This window comes from Argentina silus, assembly GCF_951799395.1.
Source record: "Argentina silus genome assembly, chromosome: 8".
In the NCBI taxonomy this organism is placed as follows: Eukaryota; Metazoa; Chordata; class Actinopteri; order Argentiniformes; family Argentinidae; genus Argentina; species Argentina silus.
The window spans coordinates 12,093,904-12,113,506 of NC_139662.1; the positions used below are offsets into that span (position 1 = coordinate 12,093,904).

At 43.6% G+C, this 19,603-nt stretch overlaps 1 protein-coding gene across 3 annotated transcripts in view; it reads right to left on the reverse strand.

The window, feature by feature from the left end:
• acot7 (acyl-CoA thioesterase 7) overlaps positions 1–19,603 on the reverse strand; it is a 62,592-nt gene that overhangs the window by 26,970 nt on the left and 16,019 nt on the right. For 2 of the 3 annotated variants that reach the window (XM_083675517.1, XM_083675519.1), the window contains exons 4-7: positions 12,569–12,660; positions 11,637–11,751; positions 11,326–11,340; positions 10,487–10,573 (exon numbers count right to left, since the gene is read on the reverse strand). In XM_083675517.1, the coding sequence (XP_083531643.1) occupies positions 10,487–10,573; positions 11,326–11,340; positions 11,637–11,751; positions 12,569–12,660 (309 nt within the window). The remainder of the gene's footprint in view (positions 1–10,486; positions 10,574–11,325; positions 11,341–11,636; positions 11,752–12,568; positions 12,661–19,603) is intronic. The other variant, XM_083675518.1, reaches the window with a different exon arrangement.

Genomic DNA, 19,603 nt, shown 5'->3' on the forward strand with positions numbered 1-19,603 from the left:
CAGCGTAAAGGTTCAGGGCAAGGGACGAGGTTATCTACTGTGGAAGGACCGTGAGAGGTAGTGACTGCTGTCAGCAACGGTGACGATGAGGTTCATCAGAGCTTGTCTTTCGATCCGAAGCAATGTTATTTGTGAATATCATGTACCTTTTTCACTTTGTATGTGGAAAAGCACAATGCTGGTCGTAGTCTGACACGCCTAAGGCTCTCTTGGTAAAATGGGTATTTTTTTTAGGCATGTCACATTGTGAGGCATATGTGTTCCCAGCATCGCATCTGGTGATTCTGAAGCCAATTTGCTGCGAACACCGCAGGTGATGTGAAACGAGGCCCCTGCTTAGTCTGGTCATTTACGCACAGGGATTGTGTGACAGAATGTTCTCAATTCAAAGAACATGAGACTGAACACAGACTAAACCGGACATGACACTGAACATAAACATGAGATTCAACAGTCTATTCTCTCCATGTCCATTTTGCAATAATTTTACATGTAAATAGCACTTCATGTCTACTGTTTATTCAATAAGACGCTATAATACAATGAAAGACACATCACCTGTCATTTTGTTTTCAGCCTCTAAAATCGTATGTTTACAACAGCATTCGACCCAAACGGGTGCGCACCATTGAAGAGGTAAAGAAGAAGACTAGACTAGGATAGGGATAAAGAACTGTACATTCAGTCACTAATAAACTTCAGACGGTTATGGACATTATAAAGCGGACTCTACATAACAGTGGTCACATGACCTACTCACACAAGTTGACATTCCCTTATCTGACTCCAAAAGATGTGTGATCATTAATGTGATTAATGATGATTGATAATGATTTGCATATCTCTGCATGGCAGACCTGATCTAGGATCTCCTAATATGCTGTGACCAGGTATGAGTCACAAGAAATCGTGAGGAGTTTAAGCATGGTTCAATACCAATCAATGACTCAAGTCTACGTGTTGTCAACTAGGCACATACATATTAACATTAGAGTGAATTATATTTGAAAACCTGATCAGGAGTATGTTGTGTTGTTTCAGCAGAAAAAAAAACAAGCTAGCCCATTAGTATCTTGGAGATGTCTATTATTATTGTGTGTTAATAATAATAGACATATTATTATTATTTATTCTACCTGGGAGGTTGCAAAGTTGCAAAATACACCTTTAACTGTGAGAGATTGAAGTTGGCTCATTTGAGAAACCAACGAGGACAAGCAAGGCCAAGACTGCTTTGGGCCTAGTATTGCACATTCACAGAGTGACATGGTGCTCTATGACTCCCATTCGCCAGAGGAGGAGAGTGAGGGGGGGAGGAGTGTGTGTGTGTGTGTGTGTGTGGGGGGGGGGGGGTGGTGCTGTGTGGCAGTTAAAGAGGGAGAGCTCACTCGATAATGGAAAAAAAAGAGCAATTAGAAAGCAAATCCCAAAGGAACCCAGTTTGCCACGGGCAGAGGATCTCTGTGATTAGATTTCTTGTGACGATTACCCCAAATCTTCTTGCACAATGCTGTGAGCCCAGAGCAGAGTGGGCATTAGAAAACAAAAGGAGTCTTCTGGGCAGCTATCTCTTATCATCTAACTCCAGGCCTTTTAATTACACTCCACAAAATATACAGGAGCACTCTGTGAAAGTGAGTAAATAAAATCTCCCTTTCTCCCTCACTCTCCCATGCCTCTCCCTCTTTCCCTGTCCCTCTCTCCCTCTCGTTGTTTCCCCTCCTCTTACCCCCCTTTCCTTGTCATTCTCTCTCTCTCTCTCTCTCTCCTTTTCTCTCTAACCCCAACAAGTGCGTTAATCACAAACGGTATAATCAAACGGCTCAAACTGCCTCCTAATGAGGCGTTACCATAGAAACAGGTTCCGTTAATATTTTCGAAAAAGCAGCCCTGGGGTCCTGGAAGCCACATATTTTATGTATATTTGTCCGCTGTTTCACTGTTTCCAGCTGTTCTGGCCCTAACTTGGCACAGGGCCTGCACAAACAACTTATTTGTAGTGGTTTAATGTAATTGTGCAAGGACCCAAGTTCTACAAATAGCAAGTGGGTGCTGTCATGGTTACACGTGCACGACTGACACGTGCACGACTGAAACGTGCACGGCTGACAGGAAAGCAGTGTCACGATTCCAGACACTGTCTCAAAGTTAGAGGACAATAAAGACACAGAAAGGAGGTACAAACAAGGTTTTTTTTTTAAAAACAGTCTTACAATGAATACAAAATTACGACAAGACTGAGGTCACCATTTTAGTTTCCTTGTTCCTAGCATTCAGTACTTAGACCATAGGCCTATTAAAGTACTACTGACACTAGTACTAGCTTCATTCATGTCAGTCAAGGACAGTATTGATTGATTGACTGATATGTGTAATGAATGTGTCAATGTATTGCTGCTAAATACTGTTTCAATGGTCACTTGCACAAGCTTCAGGTTTATTCTCGCTCTGCTTGATGTATAGAGAGTACATTGACCCTAATATGACAGATCTGGTCCTCTGGCGTCTGGCCACCTGGGCTCTCCCAAACCCTCCTCTCTCACACACCCACCTGCTCATTTAAGCAAGTGTTTAAAGAGAGAGAGTTCCACTGAGAAGGAGTGTGTGCTGGCCAACATTTGTACAACATTTGATGTTGTGGTTTACCTATGAAGATTCTTGCAACTATGCCAGTGCGACAAATGAGTTTGGCTGTGCAAATGTTCGATTTTCTGCTGAGGAGTGCAGCCCGTTCTCAAGTCTCCTCCACTCGCAACGTAAAGCCCCTGCTCAATCAAACACTTTTCTATCATATTTGGCAACATGATTTGATATTTGGGTGATGGAATAAAAATATACAAACTGACAAATAGTCTATTGAGAGTTGTTCATATTTCATCCTATTGACTTGTTTTCTGTCAAACAGGAGAGATGCCTTTTCTACTTGGTTAGCTACCAGCTAGCTAAACCAGCTAACAGCGTTTGTAATAGTGTAATATGGTTAAGCAACTGTAGCTATACTGTACGTACCGAACCGTAGTATAGAGTATAGAGCCAAATTGTGCACTGTATATGACATCCTGGTGCTGCACAATGTTTTTGACCCAAGTCCAAAAATGGCCATTTAGGTCAAAGTATATGTATTCTGTGTGATACATTATATTTTCTTATCTTGTCCTAAAATATGCCAACATATAACATTTCATACAGCATAGTGCTCCAAATTGTGACTTAGCTAACCTGTTTGTAAAGTTAGCACCCAGAGTCAAATATAATCCTCCAAACCTCCTTCACCGGCTTTTTTGCAACTGAGTCAAACAACCTTTCGACACTTTTTATTGAAAATCGCTCTGAGCTATATCTGGCATTCCTGATCCCAAATAGCTCCATGAATGACTAACGTCACCACTCGGTGCTCCCGTTGTGCCCATCTTGTCTGTGAGTTACAAGATTGTAGAATATGTTTTTATGGAGAAATATGCAGTTTAAGTCAGGTTTCTTGCTAACTAGCGAACATAGCCAAATCACCCCAGAGACCGATATGGGGGTTGTCATCTGGTTTGAAACATAATGTGTACGCCCTATGTTTCCCCTCTTCAGATCATGTTTCAACAGAAAATTGTTTTAAACCTAATAAGCTCTTTAAAGTGTTTATTAATTGAAGTTTATGTAAAGTATATCTAAAATGAAGTGGTAAGCCTCATGGTAGTATCTTTGCTGGAGCAATATTTTGGTGTTCTAATCCATATTAGAATTCACCTATTATAATACCATCTCATCTTGTGTCTTGATAGAGGATATATTTAGGGAAACAGTTTGTGATTTATTTTTTGTAAAGATGGCATCTCATTTTTTTTTTTTGCTACATTTTTCTCTCATGTTTTACCCCCCCCCCTCTCTACATTTTATTGTCTCAGATTTTGAATTTGAAATAACTTAAATTAGGTTAGTTAATTTTTCTCCCACTGATGTACACAGCCTACTGGACACTTTTACATTGGTTCAGACTTGAGGACTCAGCAGGACTCAGTTCAACTTCTTCTGTAACTTGCTGAGGAACGTTTGCATTCCAGCTAGTTTAGGAGTACCAAAGAAAACGGGGTGTTTATTACCACACACCAAAATGTCATCTAATCTGTATGTAGCCTTATCCATCAGACATTTACAAACTCACAAACAAACTTTTAGAAAAACATGTCCGTCCATTTGTTTTAATCAGACTGCCATCTCATCTGGCTGCCATCATGGTCCCTAACCTAGTGGCAATCAACTGCTGTTTCCATGGAAACAAGTGGAAAGCTTCCTAACAACGCAAGGAAAGTAAGATGGAGCAAGAGAGAGAGACAGAGAGGGAGAGAGAGAGAGAGAGATTGGATAAGGAGAGAGAGAGAGAGAGAAAGAGTGGATCAGAAGAGTGAGAGAGTGAGAGAGAGAGAGAGAGAGAGAGAGAGAGAGAGACTGGATGAGGAAAGGGGTGGGTGAGAGAGTGGTGGGTGAGAGAGACATATCTGTCACTAAATGTGAATTCCACGTGAATTAAACCAATGCTTGAGGCCCTATTGTTGATTTATGGCTGAAATATTGATCACTTGAGTAACATGATCAAGTGGAACGTCTATCGATGCTTCCTTGTTGAATATCAACAGACAGTCAGCTGACACGTTGCTGAGGATGTAGAGTACCGATAGATGGAGTATCCCAAAAAAATATTACCAAATGGTTTGAAATAACAAAACCCTTTTTTTTTAACTGAACCATTTGTGGGGATGCTCTTGGTTGAAGTTGCCATAAGGCACTGATCTAGGATCAGTTTACCCTCCCCTAGTCCTAACCATAACCATTAGGGGGGAAAATACCAAACTGACCTTTAGTCAGTAGTATTTGGGGGCAACTTCATCTGACTCTTTTGAGGACAGCACATGGCTCATGCTTTACCAGGCAAGTGTCCTTGACATCCAGTGTGGCTGTAAGCAAACACACACACACACACACACTCACACACACACACACACACACACACAGAGACAGGCACGCACACACACACACACAGTCATCGCTCCCTGGGCTGGCCTAGTTTTAAAGGGCCCCTAAAGTCCAGACTTCTCTATCTGTCAGAGATCGGGCCCCGAGCACCTCTTACTGCCTCAGAGCCCTGTCCTCCCAACCCCTCCATTCACTTTCACTCAAATCAATAATGATTCACCACTCGGACTCAGCAGAGTCATTAAGACTCAACCATTAAGACACACAAGCCGGGTGGGGGGAACTGATAGTGGCTTAAACAAACAAAGAATGGGAAAAAAGGGAGCTGGGAGAGATGTATATTGTGCTTGCTGTGTCACTAATAATGTCTTTTTTGTTCTTCACACACACACACACACACACACACACACACACACACACACATCCAGCTTTGACTGGTGAAGCAATCCCAAAGTCAGACAGGGTACATTGGCTAGGGACGAAACGTTGACAGCTAAAGTGGAGGACAATTTTCTCTGAAAGGTTACCGGTTTAACACTTTAAGCTTCAGCCTGCTGACAAAGGTGAGCGTGCTAGCTTGAATGCGACCGTATCTACTCAGCACGAGTCAATCAAAGGCACGAGTCTGTCTGGCTGACCGATGACACAGCATGCCTCAGACCATGTGAAACGTGAGCTGCACCTACAGCTCTCTGAGAAACCTGATTGTTGAACCGAACGAACGCAAAATCCTAAATCGATCCTTAACCCCCTACCCTGTACGCACTGAAGATCTGAGAGGAGCAATACGGTAATGGCCTCACCTATAGTACCCTGTCCTCTTAAAGGCTAGGTGGGATTTTTGCTAGATTGCTTAAAAGGAAAACTTCACAGATGTTCTACATAGATCTATCACTTGTATTTACGAAAGTGTGTCTTAGCTTAGGCACGCCTCCTTGGCTGGCTGGGAGGTCAAATCACTATGGACGTTGTAGGAGTTCATCATTTGGATATATTACTTCCTGGTCCAATAAAATGTTCTGGCTATGTTCTTGCTTATATGCAAATGTTCATATTTCCTGGCTATTTAGACAAGAAAGACCACTCCTAACTTGCTGTCGATTTACATTTACAATGCTCTCTGATCTCCACAAGAGCATGGGAGGTAGGGGGTAGTGGTACATTTTCGATTAGTTACTTATCTAAGGAGTGTACTGACCTGTTCATGTATGTTGTTATTCCATTTCTGTGATGCTGACTATAAGAGCTGGAAATCTATTAAAAACGTACTGGAAAGACAAATGGAAATATTTTTAATTTCCATATTTCCATAATATTAAGGTCAAATTAGTATCAATATGCATAATATGTGTGAGGAACATGTCTACCATCTGGTCTGTAAGGTAGTGAAAGTGATGCGACGGGATTTGGATCATTTCAGCCTTTAGTAATATAAAACGGGTCCCCGTCGCGTGCCCTGCTGTGTGTGCGTGTGGTGTGTCTGTGTGTGTGTGTGTATTTTGTGTTGCCACTTGAAGTATTGCTGCTGGCGCTGATAAATTAGGGATTCCGTGGCTGAATGAGGTTAGACATTGATTCAGTTCATAGATTATATTTGTTTGAACTATACTATCCAAATGAGAGGTTACAGACATCGTCACAAAGGTCATCCGCTGTAGCACAGGAATGACTAACAAATCCAGAGGTTTCTAAACAGATTTGAGAAAGGTAGCTGGTTGTCCACATGAATAAACAAATAGTATGATCTCCCCTTAGAGCTTCTGTATGTGAGCAACCATATGGTCTCTCATCATTGACATACAGAGCAGCACAAATCACGATCATGTGGACTAAGACCTCTTATGGACTGTGGACTAAGACCTTGCATCACTTTAGTACGTGTGGCTCAGTTGGAAGACCATGATGCTAGCAATGCTAAGGTTGTGGGTTCAATTCCCACTGGGACCATATACTGTATACAAAAAAGGTATGTTGTACTGTAAGTGGCTTTGAGAAAAAAGTTCTGCTCACTGGCATATTTCATTCATATGATTGATGTATATTAAGTAAGTATATTAAGTCTACCATCAGTAGATGACCTCTCTCATTTGTTTCAACTGCACAATACTCTGGGTCTGTCATCAACATTCACGAGGTACGTTCCGTCCTTGTAGTTCATGATGCTCTCTCTCCTCATCACAACATAACACTGCGTTTGAGACACCGTGTGGACTGCATTCCAAACAGGAGCGAAGGCCCTTTCTCGCAGGTGATCATCCCTGCCGTATTTGCAAAGCACCGTGTTGTTGAAGACTGCGGCAGCAGTCTCCATCCAATGTACTTGTTCCAGAGCCTTCAGGCGAGCTGATTGGTATTCTAACCCTGGTCCAGACGGAACCATCGCCAGCCTGTCTAGCGTGTAAATCCTACAGGAGGTGTGATGAAAGAGAAAAACCTTCAGTAGGTGTAGGGGGAGAGACAACGAGGGGGAGGGGGAGGGGGAGAGTAAAATGAGAGAGAGAGAGAGAGAGGGGGGGGGGGGGGGTATAGTGAGAGCGGTAGAGGAAAGTAAGAAAGAGAGAGAGAACGGGTGAAGGTGGGTAGAGGGAGAGAGAGAGAGGGAGAGAGAGAAAGAGAGAGAATGCCCGTAATGAGTTGAGACGGCTGTGATGAGCGATCGATCTCAGCGGCCTAGAAAGCCTAAGCCCCCTCGTTAGTGCATCTATGAGGAGCTCATAGACAAGCTACATCAGAGCATTAGAGACAACGCCAACTCCAATTTTGAGAATGACTTTGTGCTCGTGAATCATTCAGGTTCATGTAACTTTTAAAGCCGGGGAATCAATCCACCACTGAACTTCACAGAGTTTTAGGGGAGAAAAAGTTGTGTGCTGTTGCAAATACATAATGTAGTTGGATGTGGAGAAACGGCCTTGAATTGAATTATGTCCTTGAGAGAGGTACGGATTTCACAGGTTTTAATGGATTCACTTGCAGGCTGTTTGCACTTGAGAAAGTAAAGGATAAGAACTGAATCCCACTTCCTTCATGGCTTTGACAGTTGATATTGGTTGGAGTTGAGGAAGACGAGGGGATTTTCCAAATTCAAAGAACTTCATTGTCCTGAGGGGAGTAGTAGGCTACAAACAAGCTACAAACAAGTGTCAGCGCTAATCCACACGGCATGTCGCCATTACAGCGCCAAAACAAAAACAACAACAAACAAACAAACAAACACAACAAAACAGTAGACTACAATTGGCTCTTTTCAGCACGACTGGATCCCCATTTTGCCTGGGTTCCAATTCCACGAAAAGTAGATTGAACTGGTAAGAAACAAACTGTATTTTAGCATCAGTCCTTGTCTCAGTTGATGTGTTTTTGTTGGGGGGCTCAGGAGTTGTGGGACGGTAGGTCTTTTCTGCCACTTGTTCAGTTCTTGCTCTGACACAGTTCTGACAGAGTGACTGGCGTGTTTCTTTCCTGCGCTAAATGGTCTGCTTAGGTGATTTTACACTACTGAACACGCTACGTTCTTTGCTGCTGTCAATATAGGAGAGACATGGTTTGAAAAGAGAGAGAGAGGGAGAGAGGGAGAGGGGGAGAGAGTGAAAGGGATAGCTGTATTGCATTGATATCTATAGTCAGAGGAAGAAATAGCAAGCAAAAGAGAAATGTAATGAAAAAGAGGAAGGGAATGAGTACATGGAAGATAGAGGGAGAGAGAGGGAGAGAGAGGAGGGCAAGGATAGATAAGTGGCAGACGGGAAATGTCTGACTTTTTAATTTGAACCCACTGAGGAATCTGTCCAATTAAGAAGCAAACGGGGAATGAGCACAGGCCATTTAGAATGCAGTTTGTGCCCTTTTCCCTCTCCCTCTCTCTCTCTCTCTCCTCCTCCTCCTCCTCCTCCTCTTTCCTCACAGAGTCTCATTAAGCAACGCTACATGCACTCTGTTGGGGCGGCTGCTGCTGTTGTTGTGTTTACATAACCCATTCAGGTCAACCAGGATGCAACCCCCCTACTCTCTCTCTCTCTCTCTCTCTCTCTCTCTCTCTCTTTCTCCTTATGTGAGGGCTCTGGAGGAAGCTATAGGAACTGGAATCTCCATAATTATAATAATAATATGTTAACTCATTTGTTAAGTGCCATTCAATAACTGTACGTTTCCCAAGTGCCTTGAGAAGAAATGTTCTCCTGAACATCTGCTCAAGCAGACGAATGCATTAAGGCATTCATACATGCTCATATGCGTGCACGCACGCACACACTCACACGCTCACACACACACGCACGCACACACACACACACACACACACACGCGCGCGTACACACACTAACCACCCCTTCCCCACACACAAACATGCACACCCTCTTCCCCTCTCTCTTTCTTGATCTCTCTCTCCCTCCCTCCCTCCCTCTCTCTCACACACACACACACACACACACACAGACACACACACACACACACACACACACAAACTCTCTCTCTCTTCCTCTCTGTCACAAAATATGTACACTCACCACCCCTTCCCCACACACACATCTGCATACTCTCTTCCCTCTCTCTTTCTTGATCTCTCTCTCTCTCTCACACACACACACACACACACACACACACACTCACCCCCCCTCCCACACACACACACACGTACACACTCTCTTCCCCTCTCTCTCTCTCTCACTCACACACACACACACACACACACACACACACACACACACACACACACCTATTCCATACTTGTATGAAACTGTGTACTGTACATTTCCAATACTCACCGAGTGACACAGTGAATGGTAATAAGAGGGCCTTGCCCTCATGCAGTGTAATGTGGCAGCAAATCCATCTTTTCAAGGATTTGACAGCGAGCGTCAATGAAGCCTACTTTACTGTGACCGTAATGCATTGATATCGGGGGACAGTCACGCTTCCACTCCCATGGGATTTGTCTATTTAAAGGATTAGACCACGGCGCCTACAATCCGCAAGCTCAACGGAGCAGATGCTATTGGCTAAAGCTATCTAGTTTAAAAAATAGAGATATATATTATATGTACAGTATAAAATGTACACTCATGAAACCTTTTGAGCTTAGGGGGGAGCTCACTAATTCGTAGTGATTGGATCAACCTTCAAAAATAAGAAAGCCGAACCGAACACCCGTAGTCTTTTAGAGGACGCTGATCGGTCCGGCTGTATTTTGTGTTTTCCAAGGGCTTGTTTATTTGCTGAAGGGCAGATGAATATGGGAAACAGAAGGTGAACTATTGTGCGACCTGGCTGGTTCTACCAGGCTGGCAAAACTCCACCCCAGGGAGCGGTGGTACACAATCACGCATCATAATCATCCCGAGTCAAAACAGGCTTCCGTTTAAGTTGGAGTTGCTCTTGCACTGGAGTTGCTCTTTAGTGTGGCCTGTACATGTCCTACACACACACACACACACACACACACACACACACACACACACACACACACACACACACACACACACACACACACACACACACACAGATGTGATAGAGCATCTTCACTCACCTCCATGTACGAACCCAAGCAGTGTGCAGTCTGATGGCCCCACCAGATGGATCAGGCTGGACTGGCTAAAGCCAACAGTGTAGGGCTCTGCATCACACACACACACACACACGCACACACACACACACACACACACACACACACACACACACACACACACACACACACACACACACACACACACACACATACAAACATACAACAAAAAGGTTAAAATATGACCATTGAGACATTGAGTTCAAATAAAACACACACAGACACACACACACAGACACACACACACACACACACACACACACACACACACACACACACACACACACACACACACACACACAACAATTCAAAATATTTGCTTCATATCCTCTATGACATGTTAAAAGTAGGCTACTGTTGTTCAAACGCCCTAAAAACACGGGTCTACTTTGGACTATACCAACCAACAGTCACTTGAGGAATACTGATCAGTATGTGATGGTTTATGCTAGTTTATAGTTCATCCTTCATGGATGTAGTGGTAGAGGTGGATATATGTTGGGCAAGGGAGAAAATTACAGGTGTAAATGTTTGCTAATACACCTCTTATTCTCCCGTGCTCCCGGTAGGAATGGAAGACTTAAGCACTGACCTACACTACTCCGATGTTGAGAAAGGCTGGGCAGACCCGTCATTGGGGTTGTCAAGTAAACACCACTATTGTTAAAATCCACTTATTTACATAAAAGGTGGGTAATCTCTATTCAACATAAACAGTGTTTACATGTATTTGCCCTCTACTGCATCACTGATCCTACAGTAATGTCACGGTACCGAAATGGTGCCTGAAAGAGAACACATACCTTTAGCTGTTCTGTCTGTGCAGCAAATGAAGCGAAAAAGGACAAAATCAGAAAATATTGATTTGATTGTCATGTTATCATTGTCTTGTATGATTATACGAGTTGGAGATCAGCCAGGGATTATAGGAACAGGAAAGGTTCTTGAGATGAACAGGACATCCACTAACACTATTTAACAGCTGTTTTTCTCTTGTTTTTTTCACCGGAGGGGCCCTTTATAATAATATACTACAGTATGGTCATTCAGCAGATGCTTTTATCCAATGAGACTGGAGGGGGGGGGTCAAAGGTCAGATAGAGTAGGAGGTTACCTGGGGCAGGCATGGGTGTGGCCAGCTCTCCGTTCCTCTCCTTCGTCTCTAGTCTCTCCAGCTTCTGAGCCTTGTAACGCTTCTTCCCCTCCTCCTCCTGCTCCGAACTGGCATACTGGAGCCAAAACACACACACACACACACACACACACACACACACACACACAGAGAGAGAGAGAGAGAGAGTTCAAATACACAGTTAAACAGTTCAGAAACATGTGCAAACAATGTTAAATGGATACAAATGCACAGGTCACAAACCCACAGACAACCATGCAGTCTCTACTATACAAATAGCAAGAGATGACAGCTGACATAGTGCTTGGCATAAGTGTGCACTTGACTTCATCCTAGAGTGATTAAACTGCTGATTATCATTTTCTTTATCCTGACCAGATGGCCTCTCTCATGAGTTGCCCCTCACAGACATACCATGAAGTCCCCTCAAGTGAAATGGATGACATACATGGGAGCAGAATTGCATTATAGAAACATTAAAGAGACTCTCCCCAAGATGCTCTATAACTATTAGACTGGCAAATGTCGATATGTCAAAGATCTGCAGTAGTAAAGAGATATCATTCCATGAGAGAAAATGTCGAATTTTTGGAATGCCATTTGAAGCTACAAAGTCCGTTCCAGCCACCTTCGGTGTACACAAACAGCAGCGTCTTTGTGTTAAAAATATTAACAATTTAACACTACTTCATGTCCTACCAAAATATGTTTTTTGACAAGCTAAAAAAGTAGTACTAAGCTATTTCAGGTATTTCCAAAGCTGTATTCCATTCCTAATATTCCATTAGGAAATGGTTTTCCAACCATTTAACATTCTTAATTGTCGCTAAATTGTGGCATAGAGCAACGATTCAATGGGAAAATGCAAAACTGACCTTAGAGGTACGTTTATCCTCTTCTGTTTATTCACCTACCTTGATGGGGGGTACCTCGGTGATCTTTTCCAAGTTTTTGATGGAGAAAGGGACGTACCATAAGGCTGCCCTGTTGGTCAACTTCTTGGCCCCTGTGGAATGAAACAACTTTCAGTTCCTATTATCCAACATGATAATGATCTGATAAGCACCAATAGCAGACCTGGGTGAAATACATCCATTAAAGGAGTACTTCACATTTGAAGTACTCATACAGTACCAGTCAAAAGTTTGGACACACCTTCTCATTCAGTGGTTTTTCTTTATTATTTTCTACATTGTAGATTAATATTGAAGACATCAAAACTATGAAGGAACACATATGGAATTATGTAGTAAACGAAAAAGTGTTCAACAAACCAGAATATGTTTTATATTTTAGATTCTTCAAAGTAGCCACCTTTTGCTTTGATGACAGCTTTGCACACTCAAGGCAAGGTGTGTCCAAACTTTTGACTAGTACTGTGTATTTCTCATCAGTCCATATCCTTATTGTGTGCATAAAAGCCTCATAGATATCCTAATGACGAGCTAATGTTTACTTCCTAGAAAAGGGAGATGATGATGATGATGATGATGATGATGATGATGATGATGATGATGATGATGATGATGATGATGATATCTACGGTATCTGATAGATTTGCTGTGTAAATGTAGCGTTGCCCCCGCAGGAGGTAGCCAGGGACGTAGGAGGACACAGGGGACGATATGTGTAGTTTTAATAGAATACCTGCTGTACCGCGATTGGATAGTGTGGTCTGATCATCATGTTCAAATACAAACAGTATTGTTATGTTAACACCAGGTGTAACAGAGGCTCACAGCTAGCCAAGTCTTTGCAAAGATATTGGCAGTGAGGCCATTTTCCTTCCCTGCTATTTTTTGCAAGAGAAAACAAACGTGGCATTTGCTCTAAGTCAACATTCATTTCCATTCAAAACACGAGTTCAAAACATGAGTGGAAATCTATTGAACTCTCTGTGACAACCTTGGTCCAAACCCCTTTGTGACCTGCACGTCCCCCAAAGTCCCTGAATCCTATTCGTCGAATATAATGAAATCAGCGAGAAAGTCATAAGAAAGTGAAGTGGTGCCGATCTCAAGCGTCTTGAGGCAAAGCTCTCTGGTAATCGCATCGCTAACCATCAGACGGTGGTGTTGTCATGGCGATATGAACTCCTTGCCAACGCCTTTTCACTTTTTACGGTTAACAATGTGCAGGGGGCTGTTACTGGTTGGCTGTGGGGTTCCTGCTGCACACAAGGGGGTGCCATCGAGGACCCTGGAGGACATGAAATCGCATTATTCAAATCTCCCACATATTCCTGCTGCGAGGACTGATAGACTCACTAGGAAGGTGGAAGTTGGCTGAATCACGGAAATTGTGCTTTAAAGGCTCAGTCCCGTAGAAATCATGATTTGGACCAAGGCATCATAAGATACAATATTCTCTTGTTGCCACACAACTGCATAACAACACGAGTAAAAAAAAAAGGTAGTCCTTACATTCAGTTACTAATGTAGGCTTTGCAAACCATGTGGGATAATAAGGTAAAGCTCTGTGAAATGTGTTGCTGCTGCTGAGTGGGAGAAGGATTTGTGACAGACTGCTTTTGGGAATAACATTTGCATTTTACACCTAACTTAAAGCCACGCAGACAGGCGGCGTTGCCATGCCAACCTCTGCATGAAAGCCGAGCCTCTTGCTTATTGGCTCCCACGCTCTATCATCCAGGAAGTGCCACAAAGGAGAAGCAGAGGAGGTATATTTACATATCCTCAGCACAATAAGACTGGCACAGGTCTATGAATAGCACCTGCTGGACCTTCTGACTGAGCTGTGTGTGTGTGTGTGTGTGTGTGTGTGTGTGTGTGTGTGTGTGTGTGTGTGTGTGTGTGTGTGTGTGTGTGTATGTGTGCGTGTGTGTGTGTGTGTGTGCGTGCGTGCGTGTGTGTGTGTGTATGTGTGCATGTGTGTGTGTGTGTGTGAGAGTGTGCACATGCGCATGCGTTGGAATTAATCCCAGGGAACAATTCCCAATCCAATTCATGACCTTCGAATCCCATGAGGAGTGCAATCCAACCAGACTGCTCGTTCTGAATTTCAAACTGACACTTATAAAATTAAATGATGAACTTGGTTGATATGGTTTTCTAATGGTGTAGGGATACATTCTTGTGCAATTTATGGACATTCAAATGTATGGGTTAAGACTTAGTTTATCTGAGCAGTGAAGATAGGCAGTGACGTCTTGGAGTGTATTGTGAGTATTTTTGGAGTATTCTGAGCTTTCCAAGAAACATTGAGTTATAAAGGACACTTGACTTAAAAGCCCCCTGTGTAAGTACATTTTTGGCCAACTGTGTGGCCCTGAAGCATATCGTTTTTATGTTTTACATTCCTGATTAGCACAACAAAAAAAAAACGTTTTACGTGTGTTGGTTTTGTTTTTGCCACGGTTACATATGTAATTCTTCAGCGTGTCGATTTAAATAAGAAAAATATTATTCTTGGTTCAGAAACAGCTCATCTGTACCCATCTAATCAGCTGTATCTCCACAAAAACAAAGAGAATTGATCTGTCATCGCAGTCTTAGGAAATTTCCAAGGGAAGTCTTCTATTCACTTTGACTTTGATCACAATCCACCCAGACGATCCCAAGATCTTTCCTTTTCTCTCCCCTCCTCCCAGCCCCAAATACTTCCTGTTTTGTGGGTCTTTCAGAACAGCATGTTCAAAGTACCAGCCAGTAAAGAGGGGATAGTGAAACACTTGATCCTCTGATAAAAAAAAACAACACACATTTTCCATAAAAGTGGGCCAAGCAAGGATACAACAGCATGCTTCCTCAAATGCTGAATACAGCAAGTTACTAGAAATAGACATAGGGTGGGATTCCATCAAACTAAATCTTATACAGTGAACAGTGCTTCGTTGATAGATGAAGTGATCCCAAAAAAACACTTTCACTAAACACAAACGGAAATGTTGTGTTCTGTTTTTTTTTTTTTTTTTTTACATAATAACGACTGTGGCCTACAGGCAGGCTGTAGAGTTGAGCTTAAATATTGGTGTCAGCTGTGGGATCCATTTGTGGTGAAAACAACATACAGCAGTGGTAAAGTAGTCTTCGCTCTGAAACAACACTTAAAAGATGCAGATTTTAAAGGGGCAGTTTCCCAAGTGATTATGAATAATTTGCTTGATATCATCATCGTCATTATCACATAATTCCCAGTTGTCCATTTGCAAAGGACAGCCCTTAGGTAGGCTGTCAAAGTACGCTACAATAGCCTAGCATAAAAGTAATATCCGAAGCCACAAAATCATACTTCTCTTATCTGATAATGAGGATGTCGTCTGCTTTATTGATGGGTGAATCCCAGATTACCCCTTTTTAATTTAATTCAGGGAAGGGAGGAAAAAATGCGGACACAACGTGGGCACGCACGGGAGATCGTTAAGTGACGCATTTTTAAAAATGTGTAATACCAGATGTGGACGCATATACTGTGATCGGATTATGATCTCATCATCCTTTTCAGATAACAGAAGTCTGACTTAAAAAGTGGAAAGTGTAGACAAGGCCACAGTTCGTTGTCGGATATCTTATATATACTTTGACGTTACTCTATTGTAGCGTACTTGGGTGGCCTTGTCTGCGAATTATAAATCAGTTGCCTGATATAACCCCCCCCCCCCCCCCAAATAATTACATCGGGGATCGGCGACTTCAGAGGGTGACGATAGGATGATCGGATCATGTAAACAACGACAACCCTACTCCACCAAACTAGTTTCAGTGTATGGAATCACATTTCTGGATTCTGGGTAAACTGCCCCTGTACGTCTTAGAATATCACCCTGTTCAAGTATAGAAACATGAAGAACTGACTTGTACATCTTTAAAGGCATGTCCATAATCGTAAAAGGTCTCAAATTGCGATTGCGTCCATAAACCTGCGGAAAGCACTCAATAAAAAATTAAAAACAACATTTCAGACCGCTGGGGGCATTGCTGGCAGCACTATGCCTGGTGTGTAAGACTTGTTTATGTAGATTTTAATACTTTATTGAGTGTGCATAGTTCATAGGTTTTAGGATGCCAGAATTACTTTGAGACCTTTAGGATTATGGATATACTTTTAAAGATGGGACACATTGCCTCTCAATATGTAAAGTCAGTTTCAGGTTTTTATACTTTTATGAAAAGGGAGAGCAAAACTCAGAGACTTAAGATCAGCATATCTTAACTCTCATTTAAGGGGCTACGGTAATCTTTGCCACCAGTGGATGTGTGTGTGTGTGTGTGTGTGTGTGTGTGTGTGTGTGTGTGTGTGTGTGTGTGTGTGTGTTTGTGTGAGAGACATGTTCCATCTCCTTGTTGGAGCATGTGCTGTGCTGTGTGAGCCCCACTCCCAGATCATGACAGCACTACCATGCTTATTTTAAGCCTGGCCCACAATGCATTGCAGTCAGCTGTGTGTGTGTGTGTGTGTGTGTGTGTGTGTGTGTGTGTGTGTACAACGACTTGTTCAGTGACATGTATGTGTCTGTGTCAGATTGTGAGTGTGTGTGTGTGTGTGTGTGTGTGTGTGTGTGTGTGTGTGTGTGTGTGTGTGTGTGGATGGGTCTGGATGGTCCACCCTGCGGGGACAATCATCACGGCCTGTGCACACAATACCCAGAGTTCCCCTGGGGGAGCGTGACTGAGGCCACGCTGACGAGATGCGGCCTGACTGGCCCTGTGGAACCTGGGCGCATGGTCATGTGATTGCCAACAGCCCCCCCCCCCCCCCACCCCCCCTTCCCAACACACACACACACACACACACACACACACACACACACACACACACACACAGCTACACTACACACAATGCCCCTCTCCCATCCATTAATTCCGGGAAATGGAGTGTAGGGGTTCGTTTTCTATGAATGTACACAATCGTCAAAACCGTACCACAATAGTCACTCTATGAGACTTGAGCAATGTTCGCTGTCAGTCAGCACAGAAATGTCTGTGTGTGTGTGTGTGTGTGTGTGTGTGTGTGTGTGTGTGTGTGTTCGCACTTGTGTCTGCGTGCGTGTGTGTGCGCACGTGTGTATGTGTGCGTCTCCGTGTGTGTTCGCACGTGTGTGTGTGTGTGTGTGTGTGCGTGTGTGTGTGTGCGCCTGCATGCGCGTTGTCGGGTGAAGCAACTGAGTGCCACATGAGTGAGTTCTAGAAATCAAAAATAGAACTCCTTCAGATAAAGCCGTGGTAGATGTAGATGGGCTAGAGAGGAGAGCGCGTGCCGTAAAGGCGCAGGTACACGCTCTGGCGTCTGTGGCCGACTGCGCCACTGTTTGTGATGCATGACGTTAAGCCGACATGACAGAAGCAAATAATGTCTGCTCCCGTTATCTTCTCTTCCCCTAGGCCCCGCAGGAGCCTTTAAAGGGGCAAACACTGACACAGCATACACACACACACACACGCACGCACACACACACACACACACACACACACACACACACACACACACACAAATCCACATACACATACACATGCACAGGATAGACACACACACGCACACACACACACACACATACACCAGAAAAAACGCAAGAAAAAAACATCTAACAATAACATCACACCACCTTCTCCTTCTGCTTCACTAGACTCATAGCATTCCTCTCCTCTCCATCTCCAGTAAGACCCATGTTCATTGGTTTAAAGAAGACCTCTAATAAGACACAATACGAGGCTTCATGCTTCTCCATAGCAACCCAGCGCAAGAGCAGCATTTACCTCACGACGGAAAACCTCACAAAGACCTGGTAAGATCAAGTAAGTACAGTACAGTACACGCAGTGACGGCATTATGGGGCATTATGTTTTCCAAAGAAAAAGAAAAAAGCCAGGACCAAAGTGGCAAGTGCGAGCACAATTAGCACATGCCAGTTTGTTACAAGGTATTTAGTTACTCAATGAGCTGTCATCTCTGAAAGGCCTGTAGCTTAATGTGTGGCCAACTAATCGCCCCCAAAAAACGAGATGGTCCCCATTTTGCCATGTACTGTATCTGGGATGGAGGTTTGCAGAGTTCTCCAAAGGCATATGACAGGATTTACATGACATGGCAAGACATATGGACTCAGGATGGCAGTGTTGTCGTGGTTGGTTAGTTGCCAGGTAGGTAGCAGAAATAGTTCATTTAACGACGAGGCAAAGGTTGGTCTGGTGGAAATGTACTGTACATCTGCTGCTATAATGAACACAAACACACACACACACACACACACAGCCTCCTGGGAATGAGAGCTTCATTATGTTTCATACTCATGAAGACCATATACGGTATACCCCCCCTACTCTTCTCCCCGCTGGAAGGACCCCAACACAAGGGTGTCTTTGGCAGTGCCTGTACACAGCATCAGCGAGTTCCTCTCCACCTGTCATCCTTCTGCCCCCACCTCTCCCAACCTGCTCCTGAAGAAGAAGAAGAAAAAACCCTGTTGCTGTGGCAACGGCCGCCTGGGGGTTACCTCTTTTGTTTCGTCTTCTAACCCCCCCCCCCACCCCCCCCCACCACCTACCCTTCTCTCTCTCCTCATTCTCCTCTTTCTCCTCTTCTCTTTCTCCTCTACTCTTTCTCCTCTTTTCTTGTCTTACGTCTCTCTTGCTTTTACATCTCTCTCTCGTGCTTGTCTCTTTTCTTTTTAATCCACCCCCCACCCCCCTCCCTCATCCACCACACCACCTCTCTCTATTTGTCTCTCGCTCTCTCTCTCTCCTCTTCCCTTTTTTTCAGATTCCTGATTCGTTATTGATCTTAATGTATGTTGGCGGAGAGAGCGGGCAGGTCGATTACGATGGCAATCACGGAGTAGCTCGGCGGAGGTAGGAGGTAAGTTACTCTTCCCGCTGTGATGGAGTGATTTTCTTTTCCTTAAGTCTATGCATAAGTAAGCTAAACTTTCCATCCCCTTCCCCTTACCACCCCCCTTCCTCTGTAGTAGATCAGTCCGCCCTAATGCCTCCTCG